This window comes from Chelonoidis abingdonii, chromosome 8 (assembly GCF_003597395.2).
Source record: "Chelonoidis abingdonii isolate Lonesome George chromosome 8, CheloAbing_2.0, whole genome shotgun sequence".
In the NCBI taxonomy this organism is placed as follows: Eukaryota; Metazoa; Chordata; order Testudines; family Testudinidae; genus Chelonoidis; species Chelonoidis abingdonii.
The window spans coordinates 8,489,661-8,500,991 of NC_133776.1; the positions used below are offsets into that span (position 1 = coordinate 8,489,661).

The 11,331-nt window shown below is 57.2% G+C and overlaps 2 protein-coding genes across 2 annotated transcripts in view; one reads left to right on the plus strand and one right to left on the minus strand.

Moving 5' to 3' along the window:
• THPO (thrombopoietin) overlaps positions 1-7,298 on the plus strand; it is a 9,051-nt gene extending 1,753 nt beyond the window's left edge. The window contains exons 2-5 of the mRNA XM_032803889.2: positions 4,558-4,685; positions 5,400-5,486; positions 5,883-6,047; positions 6,277-7,298. Of these exons, the coding sequence (XP_032659780.1) occupies positions 4,558-4,685; positions 5,400-5,486; positions 5,883-6,047; positions 6,277-6,498 (602 nt within the window). The 3' untranslated portion in view covers positions 6,499-7,298. The remainder of the gene's footprint in view (positions 1-4,557; positions 4,686-5,399; positions 5,487-5,882; positions 6,048-6,276) is intronic.
• A 735-nt stretch (positions 7,299-8,033) lies between these two features.
• POLR2H (RNA polymerase II, I and III subunit H) overlaps positions 8,034-11,331 on the minus strand; it is a 5,604-nt gene continuing 2,306 nt past the window's right edge. The window contains exons 2-5 of the mRNA XM_032803890.2: positions 10,917-11,000; positions 10,200-10,293; positions 9,322-9,405; positions 8,034-8,923 (exon numbers count right to left, since the gene is read on the minus strand). Of these exons, the coding sequence (XP_032659781.1) occupies positions 8,806-8,923; positions 9,322-9,405; positions 10,200-10,293; positions 10,917-11,000 (380 nt within the window). The 3' untranslated portion in view covers positions 8,034-8,805. The remainder of the gene's footprint in view (positions 8,924-9,321; positions 9,406-10,199; positions 10,294-10,916; positions 11,001-11,331) is intronic.

Here is an 11,331-nt window from a genome sequence, read left to right on the forward strand (position 1 = left end):
GCTGGGGAGGGAGGGGGCGGGGCAGGGCGGGTGCGGGTGATGGGGCAGAGGGGCAGGAAGGGCTGATGGGGTGATGGGGACAGAGGGGCAGGGCAGGGCTGGTGGGGGTGATGGGGACGGAGGGGCAGGGCAGGGCTGGTGGGGGTGATGGGGACGGAGGAGCAGGACAGGGCTGGAGGGGGGTGATGGGGACGGAGGGGCAGGGCAGGGCTGGTGGGGGTGTCACGGAGTTTGGGGGAGACAAGGCCCCGCACCCCTGGCTTCCTGCGATTCACCATGACTCTCAGCCAGCCAGTAGAACAGAAAGTTTATCAGACGACAAGAACACAGTCCCAAACTGACCTTGTAGGCATAAAGAGGACCCCTTAGTAAGGTCCTTCTGGGGGTCCAGGTCTCTCTGGCCTCCCCTCCATTTTCCCAGTAGCTCCAAACTGAAACTCTCCAGCCCCTCTTCTCTGGCCTTTGTCTCTTTCTGGGGGCTGGAGGTCACCTGATCTCCAAGCCCCCTCCTGGTTCTCATGTTACGTGCTCAGGTACCTTCCCTCAAAGCCAAATCTCCCATCCCCAGTGCAAACCGGCCCAGCCAAACTCCTGTGCAATCTTCCCACTCCCTGCTGAGTCAAAGGCACCCACCCAGGGGGTGACGGGTGCTGACGGGCAGGGCCGGGCCACTAGAGCAAAGGCCTGGGATGCTGAAAGCAGCTGACTAGCAGGGAGCCTCTCCCAGGGGACTCAAGGGAAGGCAACAGGGTCCTGAGCTCCCAGACTCACTGGCCAAGCGGAGCGAACTCACCCACAGGCCGGAGAATCCCTGTCCCGAGCCCAGGAATCCCGCTGGAACTAGTGTGTCTCTGTTAGAGACCCAGGACTTCGAGTGTGGGGAATCGGCCCCAGCATAGCGGTGTCGGAGCCGTCACTGCAGGAAGGGTCACTGCCTCTGGTGGCTGCTGCGGCGGGGCGGGGGGTTCCCAGGACGCAGTGGACAGAGGACACTGGCATTCCCTGAAATGCTCTGAGCCGTGTGTGACGCTGCCCTCAACGTAGAGCCCGTCCGCGCCTGCGCCGAGGCCACCGAAGAGAAACCTGCATCCAGAGTTGCTCGCGGTGCAAACACTCCTTATCAGTGGGGTGGAAGTGCGACGCACAGGGCCAGCAAAGGAAGCCATTTATCCTCCCCTATCACTGCCCCACTTCCTGGGGATGGAGCCCAGCAGGAAACAAGGCCCCATTTCACTTTTGCGGTGGATACGTGCAGTTCTCCTGCCAAGGGGCACTGTCGAGTAGGTTGGGGCCAAAGTTTCAGGGTGTAGAACCCCCTAATTCTAGGGGGAGCTGGTGGCCTATTGCTCATGGCCTCCCTTTCGGAGATCTTCTTTGCCACACTTTAACCACTCGTGATGAAATTTCCATGCCCAGGGTCTGCCTCCGGCTGAATCCTTGGGGAAAATTTCAGCTAAAATGATTCTGCTGTTAGATTAGAGGAAAGGATGTCATTCTGCCCATGTTAAAAAAATGCCTGCAAGCGTTTGGCTGGGAAGCCTTTGCACCCCCAAGCTTCGGAGTAGGGCTTTGAGATTTGCCAGAGGGGTTGCCCTGGTGGGAGTGATTTGCCTTTTGCTGACCCTGTGAAAATCAACCTCAATTCGGCCACGTTATAAGCCTCTGAAAAATCTCAGTTTGCAAAAGAGATTTTGTTCAAGTTTGGTAGCTAAATTCCCCAAAGATTCCATCTGCACTGAGCACGCTCCAACCCGGGCAACTCCTACGCAGTGCCCAGGCTGCAGCCAGACACCACCCCCAGAGGGCAAACGAGCATGGCCGCCCTCCGCTGGCCCTTCCCTGCAATTGCTGCTCTGCAATCAGCGGCCGCTAGGGTGACCAGATGTCCTGATTTTATGTCCTGATTTTATAGGGACAGTCCCAATACTTGGGGCTTTGTTTTATATAAGTGCCTATTATCCCCCACCCCATCTCGATTTTTCACATTTGCTGGCTGATCACCCTAGTGGCCGCTATGGCATCTAAGCCTGTGGCCTGCTAAACCCAGGGTTATGAGTTCAATCCTTGAGGGGGCCATTTAGAGATCTGGGGCAAAAATCTGTCTGGAGATTGGTCCTGCTTTGAGCAGGGGGTTGGACTAGAACCTCCTGAGGTCCCTTCCAATCCTGATATTCTAAGGAGATGCTCTCGGTGTGGCACTGCAGGGGCCCAGGTGGCGGGGGAACTGGCCAGGAAACTGGACAAATGCAGAGGAGAGAGGATTGGGGGTGCAGAGAGACTGGCTGTAGAAGGGAGCAGAGAAGCTGTTAGTGAGGGGACGGGCAAAGAGCAGGGGACAGAGAGTGGCAGTGTGTATGTGGGGATATAGATAGATGGTGGCAGAGAGGCTGCAGCGGGTATATGCTAGGTGGACTGTTAAATAAGGGGTTGTAACCACTAGATCACACTCCCCTCTGGAATTGATCCCAGGAGTCTTGTGTCTCTCCATTCCTCTGTTGTCAGCAAGCAGCTGTGAAGCCCGCATTGCATAGGCACAAGGAGGCCAAGGGAAGGCCGCAGGGCTTGACTTTGCAACCGTAATGTCCTTTTAGGCTTTTACCATCATTTTTTGGCTGTAATATTCACATTTGTTCTGCTGTCGTCTCAGCTGGCCTCTGCCTTCCCCTGCCGCATTCCCACACCTGCTGTCTGAGAAACCGAAAGTGAAACAGTTCAGGGATAGCAGGGGGACACTGCCCTGCTCAAGCTGAAGCGGTTGCAAGTGGGCGGGAAATAAGCTGCATACTCTCCAAGAGTTAGCAGTGCAGGGAAGGGCTTTTGTTTGGAAACAGGCTGACTTTCAGCCTGCACCGTCCTTCCAAAGCCCCTTAGCCAGTATCGGCCATGTGGCCAGGGCTCTGGGCTAGGAGACCTGGGTTCTGGTCCTGCCATGGACCTGCTGCAGGGCCTCGGGCCAGTCACCTTTCCTCTCTGCTCTGCTCCCAGTCCTTTATCTGCTTGGACTGTGAGCTAATCAGGGCAGGGACTCTCTCAGTGTGGTTGTACAGCGCCGAGCACAGCAGAGCCTGATTTGGTAGAGAGCTGTAGGCGCTACTCTAGACCAGTTCAACACACCAGTCACCGCTACCAAGGAGCTTTCTGCCTGGAGATTCCCCAGCCTGTGGTGCAACACACATGTTAATCCATCTCAGTGGCCTGCCAGCCCCTTGCTGGGGTCAGACCTTAAAACCATTTCCCTCTTGCTTGGTTTCTCCTCCTTGCCTTTCTGCCGCCCCTTTGCCTAGAAGATCCCCTCCCCAGACCCAAGTTGCTTTGGAAAGGAACAGCTTTCCCCAGGACCCAATTCTCCCTGCCTGGCACCGGGGGTCACTGACACCTGTGTAGGTGGGTGTATCAGAGAATTTGTGTTTGATGGCATTTTACAGCCACTGTCTGCAGCCGTGAATGGAGATGGGGGGGCCCACACAGGGGCGGTCAGGCCCAGCCCCTCCTTTGCCCTGGTCTTGGCTAGACAGGGGTCAAAGCTATGTAGACGAGATGGTGTGGGCTTTAACGTGAGCTAGGCTGGTGGAGTTAAGGTTTAGGCCCGAGTTTGAACGTGAGCAGTTTCACACGTGTTAAAGGCCGAGTGCATGGGCTGCATTAGCCTTTTCACACACATTAGAGATCATGCTCCAGTGCAGGGTAGGAGGGGCTGGAGATGGAGGGGGGGGTCCCACGCCTCGTGGGGCAGGGAGCTAGGCAGGTGTCCATCAGTGGGCCAGGGGTGACTAGCTCAGGCTACGTCTACACTACAGGATAAATTCGAATTAGCTTAAACCAATTTTATAAAACAGATATTATAAAGTCGATTGTGTGCATCCACACTAGGCACATTAATTTAGTGGTGTGCGTCCATGGTCCGAGGCTAGCGTTGATTTCTGGAGCGGTGCACTGTGGGTAGCTACTGTAAAATAATGAGGCCAATAATGTCGATTTGCGTCCACACTAACCCTAATCCGATATAGTAATATCGATTTTAGCGTTACTCCTCTCGTTTTGTAGGAGTACAGAAATCGATTTAAAGAGCCCTTTAAATCGATATAAACAGCAGTGTAGTGTGGACGGGTGTAGCGTTAAATCGATTTAACGCTGTTAAAATCGGTTTAACAGCATAGTGTAGACCAGGCCTCAGTTTTGGAGCTCAGCTTGGTTCGACTTAAAGCGCCGGCCTCAGGGCTGACAAGTGAATCAATGTCCTGCTGGCAGGTCGTGGGTGGGGTGATGGAGAGCCCACAGGCTGCAGGGAGGGAGCATGAAAAACAGGAGGGCAACTGAGGCAGGGCCAGTAAGTAGTCAGGTGAGAGCCCCAGGGGACTACAGCCGTGACAGTAGGCCTGTGCTAGCCCTGGAGGACGGCCTGCTGGGTGGGAGATGGGAGGACAGCTCTCCTTGGGCGGGATGGCGGTAGGGGGGAAGGCAAGCTCCAGGATATTCTTGAGCTTTTCTCTCTGGAGCGCTGGCCTCTGCCCTCAGGGAAGTCTGGCCCATGCTGTCTTTCCCTTTGGCTGCTCTCAGGGCTGCTGCTCCTCACAGCCTTCCTCCTCCACATCAAGCTGTCCAGGCTGAGCCCGGCCCGGCTGGTCTGCGACAACCGGCTGATCCAGAAATACATCAGCGAAGCCAAGGACATGGAGAAGAGAGTGGTAAGGAGACACACTCCAGCCTGGCTAACCAGGAGCTCCCCCACAGCCAGCTCCTGCCCTGCCCCTTACAGCGTCCCCTATTGGGAGAGGCTGGGACTGGAATAGCTGGGAGCTCCCCCACAGCCAGCTCCTGCCCTGCCCCTTACAGCGCCCCCTGCTAGGAGAGGCTGGGACTGGAATAGCTGGGAGCTCCCCCACAGCCAGCTCCTGCCCTGCCCCTTACAGCGCCCCCTGCTGGGAGAGGCTGGGACTGGAATAGCTGGGAGCTCCCCCACAGCCAGCTCCTGCCCTGCCCCTTACAGCACCCCCTGCTGGGAGAGGCTGGGACTGGAATAGCTGGGAGCTCCCCCACAGCCAGTGCTCCTGCCCTGCCCCCTGCTGGGAGAGGCTGGGACTGGAGTAGCTGGGAGCTCCCCTACCAGTGCTTCCCTGCCCCCTGCTGGGAGAGGCTGGGACTGGAGTAGCTGGGAGCTCCCCTACCAGTGCTTCCCTGCCCCCTGCTGGGAGAGGCTGGGATCACACAAGCTCCAGAGGAAGGGAGACATGGAAATATCTTGCCTGGCCATCTGTGCGGCACAGTCCCAGCGCTGCCTCCGCTCCTCCAAACGGAGACTGTGCTAATTCCTTCTCTTGCCCCTAGAGCCGGCCTCATGGCTGGGCTCTCCTGAGCCTGTCGGCGGCTCACTCAGTGCTTTCCACCTCCTCTCCCCATAGAACCAGTGCCAGGAGCTCCCCTCGCTAACCCAGCCCCTTCCTCTGCCCATGGTGGACTTCAGCCTCCGGGAATGGAAAACAAAGCCAGTGAGTGAGGCCGGGGGCCCCTGAGGACAGGTGTGGAGTGGGGGGGAGCATCTCTAGCAGCTGCAGCCCTGGAGTGCCAGCTCTTCCCTGGCCACAAGGAGATGATCATTCAGCCCATCTTAGAGGGGGCAGCAGACACACAGAGGAGTCCCTGAGGGGAGGGGGATATTTGTCCCTTCGTTGGCTGCTGCCCATGGGCTCAGCAGGGGGCAGTCCTGCTCCCTCGGGATCCCCCTTGCAGGCTCCCTCGCCCCCTGCTGGTGGGGTGACACCAGCATCCACGTTCCCATCATGCTGCCGGGTTAGGAGACATGGGAAGGGCTGAGGGCTCTCACCCCTTCGTCCCGGCAGCACTGGGATCAGGCTCTCACCGCTCCCCTTCTCTGCCCCCGTCAGAATGAGACGAAAAGGCAGGAGATCCTCTGGGACCTGGCACTGCTGGTGGACGCGGTGACTGCTGCGCAGGGCCACTTGAGGCAGGAGTGTGCAGCTGCCCTCCTGGAGCAGCTCTACAAGAAAGCCAACTCCTTCCTCCTGCTCCTGAAGACCTTCAGCTGGCAGGTGAGACCCCTTCTGCCCAGCCCAGCCCAGACTTGCCCCCGCCCCTCTATCCCCATCAGCCCTGCCCCAGCCCAGCAGGGTGAAGCGCTCACCTTGCTCCTCTCTAAGCCTGGAGGCCCAGTTGCAGATTTGGCCCCGGGTGGCAATGGTGACACCGGAGAGGAGAGGTGACACCGGAGAGGGCGGGTGAAGCACTGTGTTTGAGGGCCCATTCTCTGTCTTGGGACAGGTCAGTGCCTGGCAGCCGGACCACACCTCCCGGACAACCTTGCAGAGCCACCCCAGTGTGATATTTCTGGTCTACCGGCAGCTTGTGCAAGGCAAACTGCACTTCCTCTTCCATGACCTGGCAAAGGATTTCTGCCAGGAAGGAAGCCGGGGGGTGCCAGAGCCCCCAAGCACCCCATGTCCCCGGCTGCCTCAAGGGGACAGTGAAAGCCCTGCCTGCTGATGGGGGTGTCCACCAGACCACAGGTGGAGACTGAGTGGGAAGGAAGCAGACCCTGGCCCCCAACTCTCCAGGAGGAGGGGGGGGGGGAAGAGCAGGTCAGAGGGCCCTGCTGAAGCAGAGGAGAGGTCACGCCCAAGGACATAACAGCTGGCAGAGGACGAGAAAGGGGGCTCCTTCAGCCCTAGAGAGGCCCCCCACTGATGGGTCGGTGAACGTCGACCCACAGCGAAGACTTGAGAGCTGAGCAAAAAGGGGCTTGGCCCCGAGACTGGGCGGGGCCAGAGGATACGGTTCTCCGCTCTGCACATGCCAGGAAAGGGAGAGGACTCTGCCCTCTGAGGAGGGGCTCCTGTGGGCGCATGGCAAGGCAGGACTCATTGGCATAGGCCTCTGAATCCAGTCGGCACACATGCAACACACGCGGACTCGTCCCCACCCCAGGCCATGTGTGAGAGAACTCACTGCCCATCCACCAGCCCCGTCTCCAGTCGACCACTGCGTACTCCACGGGTTGGAGGACTCGCTGTGCCAGGGGATCAGCTGGCAGAACGCAGCTGTGGACTTACGCACTTGTGGGTACACGATCCTGCGGCCCCAAGGCTCATGCCCCCAGGTCTCCATGCATCATCCCAGCCCAGCCTCCCCGCACAGAGGGTAATGCTGCACTTGCTGTTTATTGCAACTGTGGAAGTGGAAAGGAGATGGATTCAGGCTGCTTGCTAGAGTTAAGGAGGAGGGAGGGGGTGGGTGTCTTTTACCGGGAAAACGTCATATGATTAAAGAGCTTATTTTTCTAAAGAGCCCTGGGATCTCACTTAACTGGGGAAAAAGCTCAGATGAACAGAGTGGGGCTAGCGGGGGACACGGGCCTGGTCGCTGGGGGTCCATGCACGGGGTGGGGGAGGCAGCCTTTTTATTCTGGGGACTTCAGTGAGAAACAGACTCTCTTCCACCCACCTCCCCGTCCCGCTCAGGGGAGCGTGTGTGGGGGTGGTGGGGGCAGTGCTCCACCCTCCCCTGAGAATTAGGTATCCAGCGCCCTCCTGTGGCCGCTGCAGGAACGGCTGGCAGACAGGTGCCTTTCCCAGAAACAGAGCGAGCTCCGGCTCTCACACCTTCTCCTAGCCTGGCCCCTTCCAAGGCTAGCGCATCTCGCAGGCATCTCCCCTCTCACCCCTCCCCTGCATCAATTTCTAGGCTGAATTAAATGGAAGGAGGCAGCATTAAGGAGACTAAGGCCAGGTCTATGCTACAGTAGAAAGGTCTCCTTGGGCACTGGCATTTCAGGGCCCTTCACGCCTTTGATTGTGGTGTAATTTTCACTAAGCTCCAGGCAGCAGAGAGGAATCTAAGGGCCAGGATTCAGCCCCCGAATGAAACCAGCGAGCCTGGGTATGCTCAGGAGAGCTGTGTCTGGTGACACCGACTCTACATCTGGCTTTCAGGCCTTCCCTCCATCTGGAGGGGCACGAGCTCCTGGGCTGGCAGAGCTTGTCCCAGTCCCCTATACAAAAAACTCTATTGGCAAAAGGTCTTTTTTGCTGGCGCCAAGGACCTTTATTGCCATAGCTGCACTGGCCAAACTCTGCCTGCGGCTGGTCGCTAAGGGCCACCCCTTGTGTTGGAAGACTTGGAGCACAAGTTCTCCAGCAGGGGGAGCTCTCTCCCCTTTTTATTGCAGCTGGACAAGCAGCGGGCCCCAAAACTTTGTAGAATCGTAATCCAGGGTGATGGTCTGGATACAGCCAGCAATGACTGGCGTGGGTAATGGAGGACAAGAGCAGAGTCAACTCAGAGACAGAATGAAATGTCTCTAGCCCTTAAGAGTCACAAAGGAAACCCTCCAGTGTAACTAGTGCAGCGATGCCTGAAACAAGTGACCGACGCAGTCCTGTCTGCGCACCAACAAGCCATTGTGCGGAAAGGCGTGAACTCCCCGTCTTAAACACCAGTGGTTTTAGCTGTGTCACTACGTTATGGTCTCACACTTGCTAGCGTGATGTAAGCAGAGACAAATCCGAAGCACTCACTTTAGTAAAGAACCAGGTGAGGCTGGCTCAGTAACGGCTCCCCATCCTGCTCCCAGCCAACAGAGAGGCCACAAAACACAAGGCCTGCTGGAAATGGTGCAGGCTTTGCCTTGCATCACTCCAGAGGGTCCAGACAGGCCAATGGAGCTGAAATCCAGCGGCTGTTGAATACAAGGGTCCTGGTCCCGGCCAGCAAGGCCGTGTCTATTTGCAAAGCCTGCGTGTGAGGCAGGGTCCCAGGTGCAGCCGCAGTCCCCAGCTGCTTGGCCCCCTGCGGTTAGAAGGCCAGTTTCTTCATCAGGAGGTAAACCCTGGAATCCACTTCGAAGCCGTGCAGGTTGTTGGCATCTCCCTGGAGTCTCATGAGCAGCCCCCCATAGGACACGTAGGCAGAGCTAGGGCAGGAGAGGGGCAGAGGTGAGAACAGGATCCCACGAATCAGGGAGGGAGCATCACCCCCAGGCTCCAGAAGCCTTAGTAGCCAAGAGGCAGCCATAGTTGCTCACCTCCCCAGTGTCAGAGGGCCCACTTGTGGCTAAAGGGAGCCCCTGGCTACTGCCTCCATCCATCACCTCTGGGAATTAGGAGCCTGCTAGGTGAGAGGAGTGCGGTGGGCAGAGCTCAGTGTCTCAGTGTTTCCCTTAGCGATCCACTAGCGACTCTAGAATCATGCTGCCCCCTCCCTTAACTACTCCAAGCTCTGGGCACTGTGCTCTGGAGAGGCACAGAACTGCACCACCTCTCGTGGACAACAGGGGAGTGGCATGGGGGTAGGGGCAAGCAGGACACTTACAGGCGTGTGGCTGCCTCCGTGGATGTTTCATCTCCCTCAATCCTGTAAACCTTCCCGTACATCACATACTCAAACTGGTCGGCCCTGCGTGCAACAAGACAGTGGGGGTGGAGAGAGGCGCACACCCATGGACCTGACCCTCCTGCCCAAAGCAAACATCCATCAGGGTAAAGCACCAGATGGTTCCTAGAAAGCCACCTGGCACCCTCTGCACTCCTGCAATGCCCCTGAATGTAGCACAGTCTGGTCCCTGCCCCCACAGCATACACGTGCAATCCAGCCCTATGGAGTCACCAATGGCCACTGCCAGCCCAAGCAACAAGTAACCCCCTGGCGAATAGGGAAAGGGAGCTACAGAAGCAGGGCTGCCAAGAACAGGTAGGGGCTGCTCGGATATGACAGCAATGATGTAGAAATGGTCACGGACACGAGAATTCAGAAACCAAAAAATGAACAGAGGACAGATAAAAGTGAAAGATGAGAAGGAAAACAGAGAGAGAGAGGGGAAAAGTGAACGGGGGCAGGACAAGAGAGTGGGCACCAAGCAAACGCGCCAGGAGAGACAGCAGTGCCCAGCTGCCAACTGACCACAAGGGGACTCCACCATACAAAGGCTGGGAACCCGTTAGCCCCTTCTCCCAGGTGTTTACAGGCCACAGTGTTCAGGCAGTGACGCTGACCCAGGGCAGCTCCCCAACTCCACGCATTCCCCACTGCCGGTACCCCTTTGTTCACTGTCCTCGGCCAGTTTGGATCCCCATGAGAGTTAACCAAACCCAATTCAAGCAGAATTCATACTGGGGACTGCACGAGACACTATTGAATTCTTGGCTACTTCCTGCCATGTTAAAGCTCCCTACAGCATCCTGCCCCATTACCTGGACGGCCTGTCGTCAGTGGGGTTATACTCCCCATCATCCAGGGTCCCATCTTCATACAAGGTGCTGGCGATAACCAGGCGGAATTTGTCACCTGGAACACACAATAGAGGCAGGAGGTAAAAGGCACGCCTCCAGTCTCTGGCCACATGATCCTACGCACACAAGGGCAGGGGAAAGGGAGCAACACAGAAACTGGAGCACACCAGGAGTCCTAGCTGTATGGTAATTCAAAGGTGCTCAGTGGCAAAGATGAGCGAGCCACATGTGAACTGGCTCCTAGCCCGATCTGGCCAGTCACCAGGGCCCACAATATTCACGGCTCCCAGTTCCAGAGATGGGTGGTCAGGGACACTCAGCAGCACATCCAGGTCCCAGGTGATGCACTCTGAGTAGCATGGACTTCAGAGGTCATGGAGCTGTCAGGCAGGTGAAGAGCATCTCTCCTCACATCACAGCTGTTTGTGGCCACTGGACCTAGTTAATTAAATGCACTGAAGACCTCTTTCCTTCAGAATGGCAGCACACACGTGAGGGCTTACTACACTTTAAAGCATTCACTTCAGATGCACATCTTTCCTTAATCTGAATTCATATCCTCGGCAGACAAGCCCCCAGTGTTATGGGCACCTCTGCCAGCAGCTGGCTCTCGCTCAGCAGGTGCTGCCTGTTACAGGGATTATCAGTTGCCAGCCTGTGAGCACCATACCTACGTACCCAGGTCCACGGGGTAGATCTGTATATTCACATCCAGGATGAGGTCCATCTTGAAAGACTCGCTTTCACAATGCAGGCGGGAAACTGGAAGAGAAGGAGCCAAACCAGCGACACATGAGATTATGATACAGCCCCAGATCCTGGGGGAAGGGGATTATGGGGCCTGTCCTCTCAAGGGCCTCAATCTCAATTTAGCTTCCAGTCTAGGGTCAGGGGGGTTATGGAACCTGTCCCCGACTCGGTCCCAATCCAGCCCTCAAACTGTGTGTGTGTGGGGGGGAGAGGAATAAAGGGCCTGCTCTCGGCAGGACCTGGGTCCTGATCCAGCCCCAGATCTGGGGTGTGTGTGAAGGGGGGGTTATGTGGCTGTTCCTCCCTATGGCCTGGGTCCCGATCCAGCCCCAGATCCGGGGGG